The 19,639-nt window shown below is 37.6% G+C and overlaps 4 protein-coding genes, 1 long non-coding RNA gene, 2 other non-coding genes and 1 pseudogene across 9 annotated transcripts; 4 read left to right on the plus strand and 4 right to left on the minus strand.

The window, feature by feature from the left end:
• Positions 1–393: 393 nt before the first annotated feature.
• LOC147935984 (uncharacterized) lies at positions 394–2,535 on the minus strand. 3 transcript variants are annotated; one of them, XR_015567777.1, is made up of 5 exons: positions 2,297–2,468; positions 2,148–2,200; positions 1,808–1,914; positions 901–1,609; positions 394–811 (listed from the first exon to the last, which is right to left on the minus strand). It is a non-coding gene; the product is annotated as an uncharacterized LOC147935984 (long non-coding RNA). The 3 variants fall into 3 exon arrangements; XR_015567775.1 differs by having other exon boundaries at positions 901–1,602; positions 2,148–2,535; XR_015567776.1 differs by having other exon boundaries at positions 2,148–2,468.
• Positions 2,536–3,731: 1,196 nt separating this feature from the next.
• Positions 3,732–6,000, plus strand: LOC104718559 (binding partner of ACD11 1). Its single transcript, XM_010436324.3, has 5 exons — positions 3,732–3,968; positions 4,576–4,679; positions 4,794–4,869; positions 4,964–5,044; positions 5,120–6,000. The coding sequence occupies exons 1-5, from the start codon at positions 3,963–3,965 to the stop codon at positions 5,810–5,812; spliced, it is 960 nt and encodes a 319-aa protein (XP_010434626.2). The 5' UTR covers positions 3,732–3,962; the 3' UTR covers positions 5,813–6,000.
• A 381-nt stretch (positions 6,001–6,381) lies between these two features.
• LOC104718560 (putative defensin-like protein 307) lies at positions 6,382–6,902 on the plus strand. Its single transcript, XM_010436325.3, has 2 exons — positions 6,382–6,492; positions 6,586–6,902. Exons 1-2 carry the CDS (start codon positions 6,444–6,446, stop codon positions 6,846–6,848), a joined length of 312 nt encoding a protein of 103 aa, XP_010434627.1. The 5' UTR covers positions 6,382–6,443; the 3' UTR covers positions 6,849–6,902.
• On the minus strand, positions 6,450–6,540 carry LOC147935985 (small nucleolar RNA R20). The gene has a single exon (XR_015569826.1). It is a non-coding gene; the product is annotated as a small nucleolar RNA R20 (small nucleolar RNA).
• Positions 6,903–7,594: 692 nt separating the features above from the next.
• Positions 7,595–8,005, plus strand: LOC104720279 (defensin-like protein 306 pseudogene; annotated as a pseudogene).
• A 462-nt stretch (positions 8,006–8,467) lies between these two features.
• LOC104718561 (homeobox-leucine zipper protein HDG4-like) lies at positions 8,468–12,089 on the plus strand. The gene is made up of 10 exons (XM_087470229.1): positions 8,468–8,787; positions 8,882–9,054; positions 9,162–9,279; positions 9,410–9,562; positions 9,651–10,025; positions 10,113–10,211; positions 10,297–10,702; positions 10,789–11,024; positions 11,121–11,216; positions 11,305–12,089. Exons 1-10 carry the CDS (start codon positions 8,605–8,607, stop codon positions 11,560–11,562), a joined length of 2,097 nt encoding a protein of 698 aa, XP_087326355.1. The 5' UTR covers positions 8,468–8,604; the 3' UTR covers positions 11,563–12,089.
• Positions 12,090–12,797: 708 nt separating this feature from the next.
• On the minus strand, positions 12,798–14,086 carry LOC104720280 (uncharacterized). Its single transcript, XM_087468546.1, has 2 exons — positions 13,923–14,086; positions 12,798–13,806 (listed from the first exon to the last, which is right to left on the minus strand). Exons 1-2 carry the CDS (start codon positions 14,084–14,086, stop codon positions 12,798–12,800), a joined length of 1,173 nt encoding a protein of 390 aa, XP_087324672.1.
• Positions 14,087–16,854: 2,768 nt separating this feature from the next.
• Positions 16,855–16,961, minus strand: LOC147935986 (small nucleolar RNA R71). The gene has a single exon (XR_015569782.1). It is a non-coding gene; the product is annotated as a small nucleolar RNA R71 (small nucleolar RNA).
• Between the last annotated feature and the right edge of the window lie 2,678 nt (positions 16,962–19,639).

Genomic DNA, 19,639 nt, shown 5'->3' on the forward strand with positions numbered 1-19,639 from the left:
TTTAAAAAGAAAAAGAAAAAAAGCAACTTGGAATGTCGTTGATTAATTTACCTAAGTTTCTTTCATACTTTGATTAATTTAAGACGAAAAATAGACATTGACCATGTTCTTTTTCCAATCGCAGGTGGAGCAACTGCGAAACAAATAAAAAGCCCAAGGTGATATGCATTTCGAAAAAATAAAGAATTGTCACTGTAGCAGCGACAGAAAAAAATCAAATGAAGCAGAGCTCTGATAATCGCTGGAAATTTCAACGTCTCAGTATTGATAATAAAAAAAAACAAAAACAGTGAGAATGAAAACAATCTAATATAAAGAACACTAGTACTACATCATGATCTCATATTCATAGCATATGTGGACATGTTTTACGTTATAATTGTTTTCTAGTTATTAGCAAGGACTTTTTGTTGATCTTGAGTACCATGAAGTTGTTCTTCTTCATAATTTTCATCATCAACTCTTTCATCAATGTCAGTTTCCTCCTCATTATTCACATCTTCAAACAAGTCTAAACGACATTATCTACGAAGATAATTATGTAAAACAACAAAAGCAAGTACTAACTCTACTTGCGTCTTATATGGAAAGGGTGGTGCATATTTGAAGATGAGAGACCTTGACTTGAAGATGCCAAAAATCCTCTCTATTACGTTTCGCAAGCTAGAGTGTCTATGGTTAAACAACTCATTTGCATTTGCATGATCTTTTCCTTGTCCTCTAAAATATTGGAGATGATAGCGAGTACTTTGAAATGAAGATAAAAGTTGACGACGATTGGCGAATCCACAATCAACTAAATAATATTTTCCTACAATTTTAAAATTATACAAATATAAGTGAGATAAATAAAAAATGAATATGAAATAATATTAGTTTTATCATAATGTAATGACGTACCTTCTCGAACTATTAATTTATTGGTGTTTCTAGTTAAAGCATCGTTTAGTATCTTCGCGTCATGAGCTGAACATTCCCTAACTGCTAAGAAAGTATGTAAATTCTAAATCAAAATTACAAGCAGCTAAAAAATTTTGTGATAGTTGTCCTTCTCGATTAACGGTAGTATAAAAAAAAAACAATTCATGAGTTATGATACATCCCACAGATCTCAAACATTGGCCGTCAATTCATTTCCAACTTAAGAAATTGCATTTTTTGGTATATATTAACTAACTAGCCACATGTATCTCTTATAAGATGTTCATGATACAAAACGTAGAAATAAAGAGAAGTAAAAAGTAATAGAAAATACTCACTTTTATAGAGAAAAAACTGAACTTTCAAGTATGAAAATAATTTTGTAGGGGAGATGAAAGCTACCGATCGTGAGTGTATACATACACAAATAAAGTAACCTTAGCTCATATGAAAAGAATGGGGAAATCCCATATATTAGAATTCTTTGATTCAAAAAGAGCAGCCCACTAAAAAAGTACTTAAAATTATCAAAAGAATGTATGAAGTTGTTACCAGCAATTGTTACCGGTAAACTGAATGTTTTGACCGTCGCCGTTGTCGGAAGCTGCGCTGCAGAGGTGGCTGAGACATCTAGTTTTGATACATATTGGATCTTTTTGCTTGCCACCTTACTACAATAGCCTAGCAACTTGAACAAACCAGTACTTTCATAAATATCATAGCTTTTGTCTCTTTAGAATCAGCTATAATGTTTTCCAAGCTTACTAAAAGCCCTCCAAAAATAATTATTTCACATCAAAAAAAAAACATCACAAGATTAAAAAGGTCCCTGGTTAATGTTAAGAAACAATTTCATCTTCCAAAATATTGTGACTATTACCATTACCTGTAGTTAACACCAATTTTATCAAAAACACTCCACATTAGTTTTGATCGATTACTATGGTTCCCCACAACATCACCACCTCCTAGCCCAAGTCCTTTCCCCATTAACTGAATCACGAAACACAATTGCTATTTACTAAATGGAACCAAGCTTATAGATATCGGCAAAACAAATTACGTATGCTACTGGCAAGTTCATGAGCCTCAAAATTGTTGCTACTCACTCTTGTTAAACATAATGATGACTATAAGGTTTAAAACCCCAAAGAGGTATTATAATCCACATGAACCAAAAAGAAACAAGAACAACGACCTTATTGTACCAAAAATTTTACACTTACAAGAGCCATAACTTGAGCTGCCTCTTCTCTCTTCCAATATTCCTCTGTACTACCTACATATACACAATAAGCAATGACTAATCAAAGTTTTTCAAGAAAACATAGAGCTTTCCAATTCAGACAAAAGGAAGAAAGTAGAGAGCTTTCACCAATCTCATAACATCGTTGGCTTGTTAGTTATTGGTCCATGATGAGTTGTTCCAATGTAATCTACATCCATACAAAAGCAATATGAATTCTCATCACCTCAAACGAAACTTCAATTTCAATCAGTAGCTTTTTTAAAAAAAATTGTGATTTTTTGAATAGAAATAGATTTGAGGTGAGATTTATAAATTATTGATTGAATATCAAGAGATTCTAAATGATTTTTATTGATGATTTTTATAAAGAGATTCTAAATGAGTTTTATAAATTTCATATTTAATAACATAGGATTTCATATGATTTTTTAAAAATCATCAATTAAATAACACGCGATTTCAGAATACTTCACAATCTTCTAAAATATCAAGTTCAATACATCCTTAGTCATTATTAGGTGAATAATAAAAAATTAGACTACTTAAGTTAGATAAAATACAATTAAATACATCAACATATAAATTTAAGCCAAAAAAACCATGAACTTTGTGGGAGTCCATTTAATACATAAAGTTTTGTTGGCTTGACGTTTAAAACACCAAATATCGTTGATGAAGTCAATAACAACATGCCGGTAAACGGAAGTTGCTCAGTTATCTCATTTAACGACATGTGTATTTTGACTTGATCAACGATATTTTATTTTTTAAATGACTAGTCAACAAAGCTTAATGTATTAATGGCTTCCCTTAAAGTTTATGAATATTTTTGTCAATATTTGAAAGTTGATGTATTAAGTGGTATTTTTCTCTTTTCATTTCATACCCATAACTTTTCTATAATATTCTAAAAGTGGCTACATAGTTTAGAATCTTAACGGTATATCCACTTCTGGTCTCTTCCTTTCAATAAAAATGTCAAAATTCATAAGTTAGGGGGCAAAGCTATAAGGACATCTCCAACTCTACTCTATTTTTAGAGTCAAAACACTATTATAGAGCAATATTTGCTCCAGATTGCTCTAGAGCAACTCTATTTTCATTTCTATTTTTTTACATTAATTATTGCTTTGTTATAGAGTTACTCGGTTCTAAAAGAAAAAATAGAGATATATGCATTGGAGATGGTGTAAGCGAGGTCAACATTTCTCTGAGGTCCGGACACACGTAGATGGTAGATATTGGTGGACAGCGTGATTTTGTCATCACGGGTCAATCGTTATGATAGATTTGAGACTATGGTAAGATGCACACAATAGACGACACTTTACGTGAATAAAAAGAGTCAAAAAAAAGTACTAGAAGTTTAATTATAGGAGAGTAAACTATTTATTTTACTTTTTAAAAAACTGATATTGTTTTTTTAAATGATTTATCCACGTCGTTGGGCGAATCTAATTATTTTCATTAAGAATTATATTAAAAAAAAAAAAAAAAAGATTTGGGGAAATCAGGAAAGTGTTTATAAAATTACAACAATCATGGCACGTGAGAAGGATCCGACTATATCACGTGCCAAACCCGAATAAGACTCGTTTTTCCAAGGCGTTTTAACAGGGTCCACTTTTCTTCTTTTCTCCTCTTCTTCACATCAAATCCGCGACCCCCAAAGATTTTTCTCTCTTTTGATTTTTTTTTTTTTTTATTGCGTTTCAAATTTGTTCCTGAGAAGAAGACCAAAATAAAAAAGGAACAATCTTCAGTTTCAATCCGCGTCAAAGCGATCTTCATCATGTCGGTGAGTTTATCTGATCCATTTTTGTTCTCTGCACTTTCTTGAAACCAGTTGGTGTTTTTTTGTTTGAGGAATATGTGAATATATATAGATCTGTTCATTGTGTTATTGTTGTTAAGATGTGTGAAAAAAATGGCGTTTAATTTTTGGGTGAAGGAAGGAATCCATCCGCCTAGTTTTGGATTTTGGTTTTTAAATGTTTTTTTTTATTTTTTAGACGATTCGAAGTTTTTCAGTTTTTGATTTTTTTTGGGTGAAAATCACTGTTTAGGAGACCTAGTTTGAGCATTTTTTGTAATGTCTGATCTGTTGTGCCGCATATTGTTAAATTTAGTTTTGAGACAAAGATTAGCTTTTTTCAATATTTTGATTATATCTTTTAAGATTATGAGCTTCTTTTTTTATCTTCTTGTATTGATGATATACATTGTTGTTTGTTTGTGTTTCTGATCATTGTATTTGGTGATTGAAAAGTCAGTTTGGGTTGCTTCAGGGATGTGTCTGTGTATGATAAGGAACCCAATGTCTTAGATGTTAAAGAGTATGGTAAAGGAAAGCTAGTGTATTTTTAAGTCTCTCTCACGAGTTTGCGTGTCTCTCTCTTGTGCAGATGACTTCTGTCAAAGTGAGCAACGTTTCTCTAGGAGCAACCGACCGAGACCTCAAGGAGTTCTTTTCCTTTTCTGGTGATATTCTGTACCTCGAGATGCAGAGGTTTGCTTTTGCTTTCCTCTCTAGTTCTTCCTTTTTTTGGAGATTACAAGCTATTACTTCTTCAGGGTTTCGTAACTCTTTTTTTTTTTTTTTTTTAACACGTCGTCTGTACAGCGAAACTGAACGGACTAAAATGGCGTATGTTACTTTCAAGGATTTACAAGGAGCTGAAACTGCGGTTCTTCTCTCGGTAATTTCCACTTCTCCGCTTTTTTGTATCAGTTCTTCTTTTATCAACTTAGCTTCCTTTGAGTGACTTTTGAGTATTTGTGCAATTCTTTCAGGGAGCTACTATTGTTGATTCTTCAGTTATTGTCACTATGGCCCCAGATTACCATCTATCCCCGGAGGCTTTAGCTTCCTTAGTAAGCTCTTTATTCATCATCTCTTCTGACATTTTTTCACAATTAAAACTCTAACGCTATTCCCTCTTTCCCCAGGAACCCAAGGACAGCAGCAAATCTCCCAGGGCAGGTGACTCTGTGTTGAGAAAAGCTGAAGATGTTGTGAGCAGCATGCTTGCAAAGGGCTTTATACTTGGAAAAGACGCCATAGCCAAAGCCAAGAGTGTTGATGAGAAACACCAGCTAACATCTACTGCATCTGCCAAAGTCGCATCTTTTGACAAGAAGATCGGTTTCACGGATAAGATCAACACCGGCACAGTCGTTGTGGGAGAAAAAGTCAGGGAAGTTGATCAGAAGTACCAAGTCTCGGAGAAAACCAAATCAGCAATCGCTGCTGCGGAGCAGACAGTGAGCAATGCAGGTTCAGCTATAATGAAGAACCGGTATGTGCTCACAGGTGCTACATGGGTCACGGGAGCCTACAACAGAGTGGCAAAAGTTGCAGAAGAAGTTGGACAAAAGGCTAAAGAGAAAGCTGGTATGGCTGAAGAAGAGGACAAGAGGAAAGTGGTTGATGAGTTTGCTAGAGTTCACTTGTCTGAATCACCGAAGGCTGCATCATCAACACAGGAAGCCGAACATGAATCGAAACCCTCTGAAATTTCTGAAGCAAAGAAAGAGTCTGAACATCTCGAGCCACAACCGCAGCCGCCGCAGCAACAATCTCCTCCATCTACAGCTCCGGTTACGGCTCCGGCTCCGGCTCCTACTCCGGCTCAACCTTGATATATGCAGACAAGTAAAAACTTATATGATTCTTTCTTGTTGTAACCAGTAAAACTTGGAACTGATCTCTCTTGAATTGTTGAAGATGAAGATTGCACTTTTTTATTTAGGACAAAGACTTGTGTTCCTGTAACATTGGATTTATGGTCGGTTTGGTAATTAGACCTGAAAAAAAACAATTTTGTCTTTTTTTGTTTTCTTGAAATATCTCCATTCTGCAAAATTGATGAAGAAGCAAGGTTGAGTATTTTAACCACTCTAATATTTTACTGAACCAAAATACCAATCAATTTGTTCCTTTCTCAACAAATAATATTCTTTCAGTCATCTTAAATTCTTAATTAGAAACATCTTTGTAGGAAAAAAAAACCAAAAAGATATAAGGATCAGCATTTTAAATTTAATAAGATTGACGTATTGATTGCAAAAATAAACTTAAATAGAAGAAAATCTCCACAAATTAAACACATCACCAAACTAAATTGTTTAAAGTGAAAAAAAGTAAAAAAGTAATTTGCCACGGTATAAGAGAAAATGCATATATATCGTTTAGTTTGTAAACACATCATCTTAGATGTGCAAACAATATCAAAATCATTACTAACAAAAGAAAAGTATATACACAATAAAAATGGAGAAATCAGCTTTGATATTCATTGGTATTATACTTTTTTCAACATGTGAGTTTACACAACAGATTTTATTTTTCAATTGTATTGATCCTCTACTTCACCAATATGGATAATATAATATCAATTATATGATTCTAACAGGTACACCGATTCTAGCACGAACTGGATATCTACCTTGCAAGAACAACGCTGATTGCATTAGACTCAAATGTCCAACACCATTTGGTAAGCCCACGTGTGTGAATGCTGGCTGTGAATGCCCGCTTGAAAGATTTGTGGCTTTACCAGATGATACCAATACCAATTGTGGTGTGGCTACTTGCATTGACTATTGTAAGGCAAAAGGTGAACAAGCTTATGCTTGTATCATGAACCGTTGTTACTGTCACAAACCTCCCATGTAATTTATGTAACGGATACTCTTTCAAATATGGAATATTATATTTTTAATATCGATTTATATCATACTGTTACAATAATATTTAAGTTGGCCAATTTGACTAAAAACCTAAGCCTTAGTTCGTATTATTTTCTCTCACTTAATATTCAGATTCATTCTTCATTTGTCTACGTTATGTATCAAATTGGCCTTAAAGATGATCACATTGGGAAAAATGAATATCAAATTGACCTTAAAGAGAAATTGAGATCCGGCCTATGCCCAAGTTAATTGTGAATATTGTGATCTATGCATAAAAGTATGTGATTTTTAATTTATCATATGCATCACAAGACAAGATACAATAGTAAATTTTCCACTCTTTCTAAAGTAACTTAGGTATAAAATCTTGTTACATTAAAGAAACGGTATTTACCAAAAAAGAAAATGCAAACATTGACCAGTAAAACAGTTTGCAAAACATATTGCTTATGGTTGGTTTTCTTACACTTATAAATAGTCTCCAAATCATCCACTTTTTTTTTATAACTCAGAAGTGATCATAAGGCTTCCTAGGCCCAAAGACTAATCTCATAGAGCCGGGGGAAACCATGTTAAATTTCGAATCCCCGTGAGCAATGCTACTCGAACCCAGGTGACAGGACTTTTCTCCTTTTACCACTAGATCAAGGCGACTTGGTTCCAAATCATCCACTTTACCCACCAAATCAAAACTCAAGAAAAAATAAATACAAACGTGTTCAATAAAAAATGCTGACAGCGACTTTAATATTTATAGGTTTCTATGCTTTTCTCAACATGTAAGATTTTTGGATCATATGTTTATTAGTTACATTCATCACCGTCACTATAATCATCTTCATCATCAATGTTACATATCATCATGAGCAATAACATATTTAAATCTTGACAGGGACGCAAATTCTTGCACAATCTTGCAACAACGACTCTGATTGCACTAATCTAAACTGTGCAACAAAGAACCACATCAAGTGTGAGCAGAACAAGTGTCAATGCGTTAAGGAAGGATACCTCCGCGTGATATCCCTTAAGCCAAGGTGTAATGTCCAATCTTGCATTGACTTGTGCAAATCAAAAGGCGAAGTTATATATGTTTGTATCACATACCGTTGTTATTGTCGCAAACCTCCAATATTGTAATAATAACACAAGCTTAGCAACAATTGTAGTATCTTAAAGTTCTTCAACTGCGGCAAGTTTCAACATGTACTCTTTTATTTTATATTCGGTAGAGTAAAATAATGTAAATCCTACAAAATAACATGCATACTTATGTAGTACCATATGTATTAACTCGTCGGACTTGGTTCGTGAGGGGTCCGTAAGATAAGTAACGTGGTTGGAAAGCGCGTAAGGAATAAAGTTTGACCGAGAACCAAAGTTTGTTGACTTTATGGAATCGTCTGGCGAAGATTTGATTTGACACTCTGCTTCCTTCGAGGGCAAAAAAGAACAAAGGTAAAGAGTGTTTGACAAGCTGTTTTGTCTATCAGCATTCCGTTAAATATCGCCGTTAAACATAAACGGACGCCGTTTACTTACTCTTCTTAGTTGGTAAGTAAGTATTTTAGTGATTTTTTTTTCTCTCTTCAGTTTCTCTCTGAAGCCAAAACAAGATAAAGAATTGAGAGTGAAGAAGCAAAAAGATGAAGTGAGAAAACAAAACCCTTGAACTCTCTCTCTCTCTCACTCTTCTTTCATTCTTTTTGTTTTCTTCTTCTTGTAATTTTGTAATAAAAATGGAAACGAAAGACAAAACCGTGATGCACGGAGATTATCAAGTGATGAAGCCTAGCGAAGATGTTTCATATTCCGACAAGATTTTCGGTTCAACCTCTTCTTCGTCTCCGACAGCAACAATCCAAAATCCTAATCTAAAGTTTACTGCTTTCGATAACCTTAATTTCCCTGACATGACACCGGTTCGTCCCTTGCTTCCAACCAAAACCCTAACTTTTTTCTACTTGGTTTTTAATAGAAAGTTGATGACTTTTTTGTTGTTTCGGTGGTTTTTAGAAAGAAGAAGAGTACGGGGTGATGAGCATGATCGGAAGCGGGTCGGGTGTGTCAACCGGGTCGGGTCATCATTACCTGGTGGAGAATTGTACTGCAATCGAACAAGAGTCTTTCCCTGTTAAGAGGAGTCGTTACCATAGACACACTGTTCAACAGATTCAAGAAATGGAAGCGTACGTCTTCTTGCCGTTTCCTTTATTCCACATATGTAGTTACTATTTCAAAACGATGTTATATGATGAGATAATATGTTTACTATTTTAATTAATTTGGTGTATAGAGTGTTTGAAGAAACTTCTCATCCGAGTGAAAGCAAAAGATTGAGATTAAGTGAAGGACTTGGTCTCACGCCTCTACAAGTCAAGTTTTGGTTTCAAAACAAACGTACCCAAATCAGGGTAAAAAGTTCACTCTTTAATGTTCTTTGGCTTGATTTTAACCATATAAACCGGTTTATAAGTATCGGAGTTTAGATAATCTAGCTCTGGACCATATATGTTAAATGCTAATACTGAGATTAATTAACAGGCACAAGAAGACAGTAGAGCTAATGTAATGCTAAAAGCAGAGAACGATACTCTTAAAATTGAGAGTCAAGAACTTCAGTCAAGTTCACAGTGCCTCTCTTGCTCTTCTTGTGGCAACAACCTCCGCCTCGAAAACACTCGCCTCCGCCAAGAGGTATTCCAATGAATTAATCTTAAAACATTTGATGTTTTATCTACTGTATCAAACTGTTATAGACTTATAGTGTTATTATACGTTGCAGCTTGATCGGTTACGCCGCATTGTTTCAATGAGGGTCGACCCTCCTCCTCCTTCACAAGAGATTGCCTGTTTCTTCCCGGAGACCGATAGCAACAACAATAACGACGTGTTGATTGCAGAAGAAGAAAAGGCTATTGCGATGGAACTTGCAGTTTCTTGCTGTCAAGAATTAGTTACCATGTGTGACATCAATGAGCCCTTGTGGACTAAGAAGCAATTATGCAATGAGAGTGTGTGTCTGAACGAGGAAGAGTATAAGAAGATGTTCTTATGGCCTCCAATGGATGATGATGATCGTTTTCGCAGAGAAGCTTCAAGAGCTAAAGCAGTTGTCATGATGAACAGCATGACCCTCGTCAAAGCATTCCTTGATGCTGTAAGAACAAGTCAAAACGCATTTCTTTAAAAATATTTTCTAAAAACTCACATTTTAACATAGATATGTTACAATTTTGCTTCCAAGGGTCAATGGTCAGAACTGTTCTGCCCGATAGTGTCAAGCGCCAAATTGATTCAGATCATATCTTCTAAAGTGTCTGGAACAAATGGTTCTCTTCTTCTGGTGAGTATTCTGTGTTAGTACATAGAGTGATCAAATAAGTTCATCTTTTAAGGTAGTGAAGTCTTTGTCTCTCTTTTGAAAACAGATGTATGCAGGGTTTCAAGTAGTATCTCCATTACTACCAACAAGAGAAGGTTACGTTCTTCGATATGTGGAGCGTAAGGCGAAAAAAGGAAAATGGATAATTGTAGATTTCCCGATCGAAAGCTTCCGCGGTTTTGTCAAACAAGCTTCAACTGCTGCTACTACTACTATTGGACTATACCGGAGAAAACCTTCTGGTTGCATCATTCAAGAAATGGCTAACGGATACTCTGAGGTCACATGGGTAGAGCACGTGGAAGTAGAAGAGAAGCAAGAACAGGGCGAGATTGTTAAAGAGTATGTGAAGAGCGGTGTAGCCTTTGGCGCTGAACGATGGCTAGCTGTGTTGAAGAGACAGTGTGAAAGGACGGCTAGTCTCATGGCTACAAACATCACTGACCTTGGAGGTATATGACTTGTTTCACAAGTAAAACATCAAACTTCCACAACCAATGTGGTTTTCTTATCCGTTCTTTTGTGTTTTTTTTTTCAGTGATACCTTCTGTAGCAGCGAGGAAGAACTTGATGAAGCTGTCTCAGAGAATGGTGAAAACTTTTTGCCTGAACATAAGCAATTCGTACGGACAAGCATCAACAAAGGACACAGTGAGAATCGTAACCAGGACAGTTAGTGATGGTTTTGTTCCTTGTGCCGTGTCAGTCACGTATCTTCCTTATTCTCATCACAAAGTCTTTGATCTTCTCCGTGACAATCAACGTCTCTCACAGGTAAGAAAGTAAAAAAACTAGAATCTTCTTCCTCTGTTCTACTGATCCATAAAGGTTGTGAAATCCAAATTTGAGATTTTTTCTTCTCTGCTGAAGCTGGAGATCTTGTTCAATGGGAGTTCATTTCAAGAAGTTGCCCATATCGCTAATGGATCACATCCTGGAAACAACACCTCTCTTCTTCGGATCAATGTTAGTGAGATTTCAAAATCTTTAATACTTTTTCAAAATCATAATTCGAATTTTTAATGCAAAATTTTTTGGTTCTTGAATTACACAGATGGAGAGCAACACATGGCATAATGTAGAGTTGATGCTTCAAGAAACTTGCACCGATAACTCCGGCAGTCTCCTCGTGTTCTCCACCGTCGACGCCGACGCAGTTCAGCTCGCTATGAACGGCAAGGATCCTTCAAACATTCCTCTTTTGCCCGTTGGGTTCTCTGTTGTTCCAGTGAATCCATCCGATGGCGTCGAGGGCACTTCTGTGAATTTGCCTTCGTGCTTTCTCACCGTTGCGATACAGGTCTTGGGGTAAAACGCCTCCAGCGCCGATGCAATACTAGATCTTTCCACTGTCTCCGCCATCAACAACCGTATTTGCGCCACTGTCAACCGTATCACATCCGCGCTGGTGAACGACGTCGGTAATTAAGGGAAGATTCGGAGAGTATTTTGGTAAATATTGCGCAGCTAAAAAACTTGAGTAGGTAATTTAATTTTGGTCGACGAGGGTAAATTCGATCCGGTATAAAGGGTAAAAACAGTAGTTTACTACCTTAATTTTTTGGGGGAGTCAAGAACGAACCAAGGCATGATGACATTTTTTGGTGAATCGGGTTTTACCCGGTTTTAAAAATGCTTGACTTGTTCGGGTATTGACTTCCAACTTGGAGAAACCATAACGGTTTGGTTTGGTATTATGGTTTTGTTCTTTTTGTTGCAAGTTTAATTTTATGCTAATATTATTATGTCTTAATCTACTTGTGGCATTTTATTTTGAATCCTTGTAAAAATGATCCAAGTCTATTGGTGCTGAAGGCATAGACTTTGTTTTAAGACCTATACACGGCCTAAACCCTCCAGAAAGAGATCTTGAAACTCGAGAGTGAGGTATCCTTAGACCATCATTCACATGAGTACTTCATAAATATTATTTTAATGTTTTTGTAAAAATAATATATTGAACAAATTGATAAATTATAAAATAAAAATTTGACCAATAATATAAAGTTAAGTGTCGTGTGAGTTGTTCAGCTAGGTTCTCAAATTGCTTGCTCCAAGCAGAACCGATTCTAACTCTCTTTCCTATTTTTTTTATTACTTTTCAATTTTTTAATATATTAATATTTTGTGAGCAACTACTTATAAGACCATGGGAGTAACCCACTATAATTACTCTCATATTAATTAATTGTATAATGAAATAACCCACTATAGTTACTCTCATATTAATTAATTATATAATTAATACTAAATTAAATAAAATAACTTTAAGAAAAACTTAAACAAAATCACCCTATTACTAAAGAACCCAAAAGAAAGTTGTTCAAACATTTAAATAATAATTTTTTAATTTGTGTTTATTAATTATCAAACTTTAATTATATAAAATGACAAAACAATTATTTTTTTTTTTATATTATATAAAATAAAAAACAATTAAATATTACAACATTAATATTAAACATATTTTACAAAATTCGAAATAGTAAACATAATTTATAAAATTCAGAATATTAAACATATTAAACAGAATTTGAAACATTGCTATTATTGTGTGGTTGCACCAAATTTTTGCCAGATATGCTCAATCAAGTCTTTTTCCAAAAGATCATGCATTTTTGTATCATGAACCTCATTTCGAATGTCCATCATATTATGTAGATTTGTTGGCATATCTGTAGAATATGATAAATCGACATGAGAAGATCCGCTTCCTTCTCCGTGATGGAATTCCGTTGGATAGTAGAAATTGTAGTCATGCCGTTTGTCTTCCACTATCATGATATGGAGGATGATAGATGCTCTCATTATTTTCCCTATTTTTCCTTCATCCCAAAAAAGTGCGGGATTTTTCACGATTGCAAATCGAGCTTGCAAGACTCCAAATGCACGCTCTACATCTTTACGACATCCTTCTTGCCATTGAGCAAAGAGTCTTGCTTTTCGACCACGTGGAAGTGTAATGGATTGGATGAAAGTTGCCCATTTGGGATAGATACCGTCAGTGAGGTAGTATGCTATTTTGTATTGCCGTCCATTGACAACGTATGTAACTCTCGGAGCACGACCCTCTAGGATATCATCAAACACCGGGGAGCGGTCCAAGACATTGATATCATTTAACGAACCTGGTGGTCTAAAAAATACATGCCAAATCCATAAATCTTGTGATGCCACAGCCTCTAGTACGATACTCGGTTTACCAGATCCACGTGAATATTGTCTTTTCCATGAAGTGAGACAATTCTTCCACTCCCAATGCATACAATCTATGCTCCCCACCATTCCGGGGAAACCACGATGTTCTCCAATATTCATCAATCGTTGGAGGTCTTCCGTTGTAGGTCTTCTGAGATACTCGTCTCCAAAAAGATTTATAACTCCCTCAACAAAATGTAAAAGGCATTTGTGGGTGGTTGTCTCAGCGAGTCGTAAATATTCATCCACCGCATCTGTCGAAAATCCGTACGCCATGATACGAATAGCTGACGTACATTTTTGAAGTGCAGAAAGGCCGAGCCTTCCAGTAGCATCTCGCCTTTGTCTGAAGTATGAACTTCATTCTCCATAGCATTAACAATACGAATAAACAATGGTTTGTTCATTCTAAAGCGACGGCGGAAACATAGCTTGAGTGTAAGTCGGATTATCACTAAAATATCATTTTATAACCGAGCGTGACCTTCTTCGCGGTCTCTATTAATGTGAACTCTTCGGATTATTGGAGCAGGTGGTATTTCCGGGTGAATGTAGTTGTTTTGGATCTCCTCCACTATAATATCAACTTCCTCCTCTACAATTTCATCAACTTCTTGATCCGAATTCCAATCAGACATTTTTGACAATTTGAGTTTGTTGGAAGGCTTATAGTATTGGAGATGGTTTCTTGTTGCAAGGTTTATGGAAATTTTTTTTTGTAATAGAAATGGGTACGTATTAATGGAAATGGGTTTGAATATTTAACAAGATGAAATGATGATAAGAAGAAATGAGAAGAATATAAAGAAAATGAAGAGTCCGATGATACTAAGACACAACATTCATAAATATATAGACCTTACAACAGACACAATAAAACAAAACCCATTCACGGGTTACAATACATTAACGACAACAACTCATAACCCATTCACGGGTTGGACAAGCCGTGATAGTCCTTACTCCTTACAACAAGAAAACAACACATCTATGACAACAAATACTAGCCCGTGAAAGACATCATAAACCATTCACGGGTTTAAACACAGCACTAAAAAACAACACGCCAACATGTTGCCCTTCACGAGACACCTTTATATGTTGTCCCAAAACCTAAAACAAAAGAAGAAGACAAGTAGAGTTAATCACAACAAGAGATAAACAAGAGTTAAACAAACAAGAGATAAACAAGAGTTAAACAAACCAGAGATAAGCAAGAGTTAACCAAACAAGAGATAAGCAAGAGTTAACCAAACAAGAGATAGAATATTAAAACCTAAATGTTTGTCAACATTTGATCAACGAGTTTGTCTCTAAGTAGGACTTCAGCGGGTGTTAGTTCAGTCTTGTTAAGCAGGCTGTCTAGCAATCTCATTTTGCCGTGCCTCTTGTTAGCCGCTTGTTCTTGATCCTTCATTGTTATTATCTTCTCTAACTTACCTGATATGTTACGGTTTTGACTCACTTGGACCCCGTTTATTTGATAGTTTTGTAGTTGTTTGAGTCCTTTTCAGGTTATAATACGAGGCTAGGAAGCTAAAAGCAAGGATTGGAACAGCAGGAGCAATCAGAGCAGAAAGGAGTTGAATTGGAGCAGAAAAGCTGATTTTAGACCCAGGAGCACATGCTCCCGATTTCCGAGCACATGCTCCCAACTCTACGGTTTCATGACGACACGTGGTAAGCATCTAGGCGCGATTCCCTGCCTAATTCCCCTTATTTTAGGCGATCCTTTGTGAGAGAAAGAGGGCTGAGATCGCTTTTTAATAGGAAGATTTGAATTTGGATTCTTTCCTTATTTTTCTCTACTTGTATGCTATTTAACCTAGGGTTTTGAGGGGACAGAATATACTTTTTTCTTTTGGGGTTTTGGGGCGACGTTTTTGTGAGAGGGAGAAGAGCGGCTACCTTGGGAAGCATTCTCTGAACCTTTTTTATTTTTATGTCATTGAATTTCTCATCTTTTGCTATGATTCATTTCTCTATGTCTGAGTAGTTTTCTTTGCTAGATTAGGGGTTTCAAAAGGGGTTTCATGGGTTAGCAACAGAACACAAATAGGGCTTTATATAATCGATTGTCTTCACTATTGTTAGACTTAATGCTTAGGTTGATTTGATCACCCAATCTATGATTCTAGGTTTATCTATACATCAAAAGTGTAATAGGTTGCTAGAAAAGACATTAGTGGGCAAATTATCCTAGACTTGCGAAAGTTGATGTGTAGGTGATTTGTGAACTTATCATTCATGTTCTTTAATGCTTGTCTGCGATTCTGGGCTCAAACGATAGTTTAGGGTTTATGGACCGCCGAGCATGTGCTCCGGATGTCTGAGCATGTGCTCCGCGTTTCCGCACAGAATCGATCAGATAGAGTTATTAATACCACGACAGTGGATCAGTTTATATTTATGTTTGAGTTCTAGACTGGTACTTAATCTATGCAATGAATAGTTGTTTAGTTGCTATCTCTGAAATTCCCGAGAATTATCCCTGATCTAGTGTTTTGCTTATTGCCTTTTTATACCGTTTTAATCGCGTTACTGTTACCAAACAAACCCAACTTTGAATTGTCTTAGCTTGAAATTGAACCAATAGAACCATAGAGTAAAACTTGGTCTTCGTGGGATTCGACCCCTAAGTACTACTTCTTTGCTGTGCACTTGCAGTAGGAAAATAGGGTTTAAAACTCTGTGTATCAAGTTTTTGGCACCGTTGCCGGGGACCAAATTTTTACCTTTGGTTTTCGGAGAAATTACTAGACTAAGACCTTACTGATTTGTCTTTCTGCTTCTTCTTTGCGTGTGTTTCAGGTGCATGTCAAGAGGATCTACAAGAAGAAACAACACCGAATAACTAGTCGCTTTGTCAGCCGCCGAGCTCTCTTTGGCAGAAAGAACAAACCGCAAGAACAGAAAGTTTCAATCCGTCAACATGGGTGACAACAGAAACAATGAGGATATGGCTGCCGAGTTGCAGCAACTTCGACAACAGTTGGGGCAGTTGCTCCGTGCTCAACACGAAAGAGCCGCGCTGCCACAACCGTCCATTGGGGACAAGGACAACCCGTATGTGTTCTACACCAACCGAGCGGCGATTGTTCCTCCCACCATCCCGAGACAAGATTTTGAGATCAAGCCACAGATGATCTCTCTAGTGAAGCAGCACCTATTTCACGGTCTCCCAGCTGAGATTCCGATGGACCACATCGAGAATTTTGAGGAGATATGTAGCACCACTGGTTCAAATGGGATACCGCCAGACTTTCTGAAGTGCAAGCTCTTTCCCTTCTCTCTTGCGGATAGAGCTTCACGTTGGCTGAAGTCATTACCACCTGGGTCTCTGACATCATGGGAACAGTGTAAGTCTACGTTTCTGGACCATTTCTACACCAAGGCTAAGACCGCTGCCCTGAGGAACAAGATTTCATCGTTCCAACAGCACACTGGAGAAGCCTTCTACGAGGCTTGGGAGAGGTACAAAGAGTACCGTAGAGAGTGTCCGCACCATGGATTCAGTGATGAACAGATTCTGGGCATTTTCTATGATGGAGTTAACTGAGACTACAGAAACGTTCTCAACTCGGCCAGCAATGGGGATTTTATGACAAAGTCTAAGGAAGGAGCATATCAGTTGATTGAGAACCTAGCTGCAAGCTCCAGCAACAAGGCTCCTGAGGTCAACAGTGTCGATACACAAAAGATTGACGAGTTGACAGCCAAGGTGAACCTTCTTCTGAAGGGGAGCCAGAAAACTGTCCATTTTGTCGATGATATCGGAGACATGCCGCTAGCTCAGGATCTTTGTGATGGAGAGGATGAAACGATGGAGGTTAATTATATGAGTGGGCAAGGTTTTGTGCAGAACAGGGGTTTCAACCCGAACTACAAAAGCCATCCGAATTTGTCCTATAGAAGCACCAACGTGGAGAACCCTCAGGATCAGGTGTATCCACAGCAAGGAGCTCAGAATCAGATGGGTTATCATAAAACCTTCTCAAAGAACTTCCAAGGCAAACAGTTTGTACCCACTCAAAACCGCTTCCAAGGGGGGAACCAGCAGGCATATACAAGCGCTCAACAAACACTGCCTTTCACCAACCAGCAGTTGGGACCTTCATCTGCTAGCAGCTCTCAGGATGAGCTGAAAAACATGATGCAACAACTCTTGGTGAATCAACAAAAAACTTCAGTGGAAATCAACGCTAAGGTTGATACCATGTACAATAACCTTAATGGGAAGTATGAGGCAGGAATGTCACATGTGAAGAAGCTTGATGTTCAGGTTGCACAGACTGCTGAAGCCGTGAAAAGAACTCCTGGGACTCTGCCCGGAAAAGGGGAAGCAAACCCGTGGGACGAGTATGTCAATGCGATTGAGCTAAGGGGAGGAAAGAAGTTACCCCCTAGAGAAGCACCATCCGCTAGGATTGACAAGGGCAAGGGTATTGCTGAAGAATACCTTCCTCAACATGCTGCTGAGACTCCACCGTTGAGTCAAAAAGAAGCCGAAGCATCCGGCGAGCATGTGCTCCCATCCAGCGAGCACGTGCTCCCGACTACCGATCAGACCGTTCCTACTGAGGTACCTCCTGCACGCGTGTACACCCCTAGGGTTCCTTACCCTGTTCCTTCTAAGAAATCTCGCAAGGATTTGGAGGATGCAAAGTGCAATGAGATGTTGAGAGAATTGACGGTAAAACTACCCCTAGCTGATGCTGTTCAGATGATACCTGCTTTGAAGAGATATGTGAAAGGGTTAGTTTCTGGGAGAGTGTCAGAGGAAGAGAACGTGATGATGGTTTCAAGAGAGTGCAGTGCTGTGCTGCAAAACAAAGTGCTAAAGAAGAGAGATGACCCAGGGCGATTTGTCTTATCCGTGAGAATCGGTAAAACGATTTTTGCAAACTCCCTCTGTGATCTAGGTTCCAGTGTGAACCTTATGCCATATTCAGTGGCTAAAAGGCTGGGATACACGAAGTTCAAGTCTACACGGATTTCGTTAGTATTCGCGGATAGATCCACCAAGCGCCCCATAGGAGTGTTGGAAGATTTACATGTCCAGATAGGGGACACGCTTATCCCAGCAGACTTTGTGGTTCTGGAACTTGAAGAAGAACTACGTGACCCCCTGATCTTAGGTAGATCATTCTTATGCACAGCTGGTGCGATTATAGATGTGCAAGGGGGAGCGATCGATCTCCAGCTGGGGGATATGATCGCAAGGTTTGAGATGAATAAGCTGCTCAATAAACCTATGATAGATGGTCAGACTTTTGTGGTTGATGATGGTTCAGAGGTTGCACATGAGGTTACCGATGAAGTTCTCACTCTCGACCCGTTGGAGGTTGCCTTGACAAAGGCAGAGGGTAAGTATGGATTCTTGAATGAGGAAGCTGATGGTTTTACACGCATTTTGGATGCAGGTACACGGTTCCAGCAACTGGTAGCTTACGCCAGCCTAGACGATGAGGACCAATCAGGGGAGGAATCCGCCGAGGGAGCACCTGCTCCGGATTCCAGAGCACATTCTCCGGTAAAGTCAGCGGACGGTCCTTGGAGCGAGTTAAGAGCTCCAAAGATAGAGCTAAAACCACTTCCAGCCGGGCTAAGGTACGGGTTCCTAGGTCCTAACTCTACATACCCCGTGATAGTGAACTCTGAACTAAACAATGTAGAGACCGCTTTGCTCCTTTGTGAACTTAGGAAGTATAGAAATGCTCTAGGGTATTCACTAGATGACATCCCACGAATCTCACCAGAACTTTGCATGCATAGGATACATCTAGAAGATGAATCAATGACTTCGGTAGAACATCATAGGAGGTTGAACCCGAACCTAAAAGATGTTGTTAAGAAAGAGATAATGAAACTTCTAGATGCGGGTGTAATTTATGCTATTTCTGATAGTTCCTGGATTAGTCCAGTTCATGTAGTCCCTAAGAAAGGTGGAATTACAGTGGTTAAGAATGATAAGGATGAGTTGATTCCTACTAGGACAGTTACGGGACATCGCATGTGCATAGACTATAGAAAACTTAATGCTGCGACCCGTAAGGATCATTTTCTTTTGCCGTTTATTGATCAAATGCTTGAGAGATTGGCTAACCATCCTTACTATTGTTTCTTAGATGGCTATTCAGGTTTCTTTCAGATCCCAATCCATCCCGACGATCAAGAGAAGACCACATTCA

This window comes from Camelina sativa, chromosome 10, assembly GCF_030686135.1.
Source record: "Camelina sativa cultivar CO46 ecotype springtype chromosome 10, ASM3068613v1".
Taxonomy (NCBI): Eukaryota; Viridiplantae; Streptophyta; class Magnoliopsida; order Brassicales; family Brassicaceae; genus Camelina; species Camelina sativa.

Bases quoted from the DNA above. Each gene is read 5' to 3' on its own strand.
- LOC104718559 (XM_010436324.3), top strand. The intron at 4,680-4,793 runs GTTTGCTTTTGC...TCGTCTGTACAG, and splicing joins CTGTACCTCGAGATGCAGAG to CGAAACTGAACGGACTAAAA. The intron at 5,045-5,119 runs GTAAGCTCTTTA...CTCTTTCCCCAG, and splicing joins CGGAGGCTTTAGCTTCCTTA to GAACCCAAGGACAGCAGCAA.
- LOC104718560 (XM_010436325.3), top strand. From the start codon at position 6,444: ATGGAGAAATCAGCTTTGATATTCATTGGTATTATACTTTTTTCAACA. The intron at 6,493-6,585 runs GTGAGTTTACAC...TGATTCTAACAG, and splicing joins TATTATACTTTTTTCAACAT to GTACACCGATTCTAGCACGA.
- LOC104718561 (XM_087470229.1), top strand. From the start codon at position 8,605: ATGGAAACGAAAGACAAAACCGTGATGCACGGAGATTATCAAGTGATG. The intron at 9,563-9,650 runs GTATTCCAATGA...TATACGTTGCAG, and splicing joins ACACTCGCCTCCGCCAAGAG to CTTGATCGGTTACGCCGCAT. The intron at 11,025-11,120 runs GTAAGAAAGTAA...TCTCTGCTGAAG, and splicing joins ACAATCAACGTCTCTCACAG to CTGGAGATCTTGTTCAATGG.
- LOC104720280 (XM_087468546.1), bottom strand. From the start codon at position 14,086: ATGTCTGATTGGAATTCGGATCAAGAAGTTGATGAAATTGTAGAGGAG. The intron at 13,807-13,922 runs GTTATAAAATGA...TGGAGAATGAAG, and splicing joins CGCGAAGAAGGTCACGCTCG to TTCATACTTCAGACAAAGGC.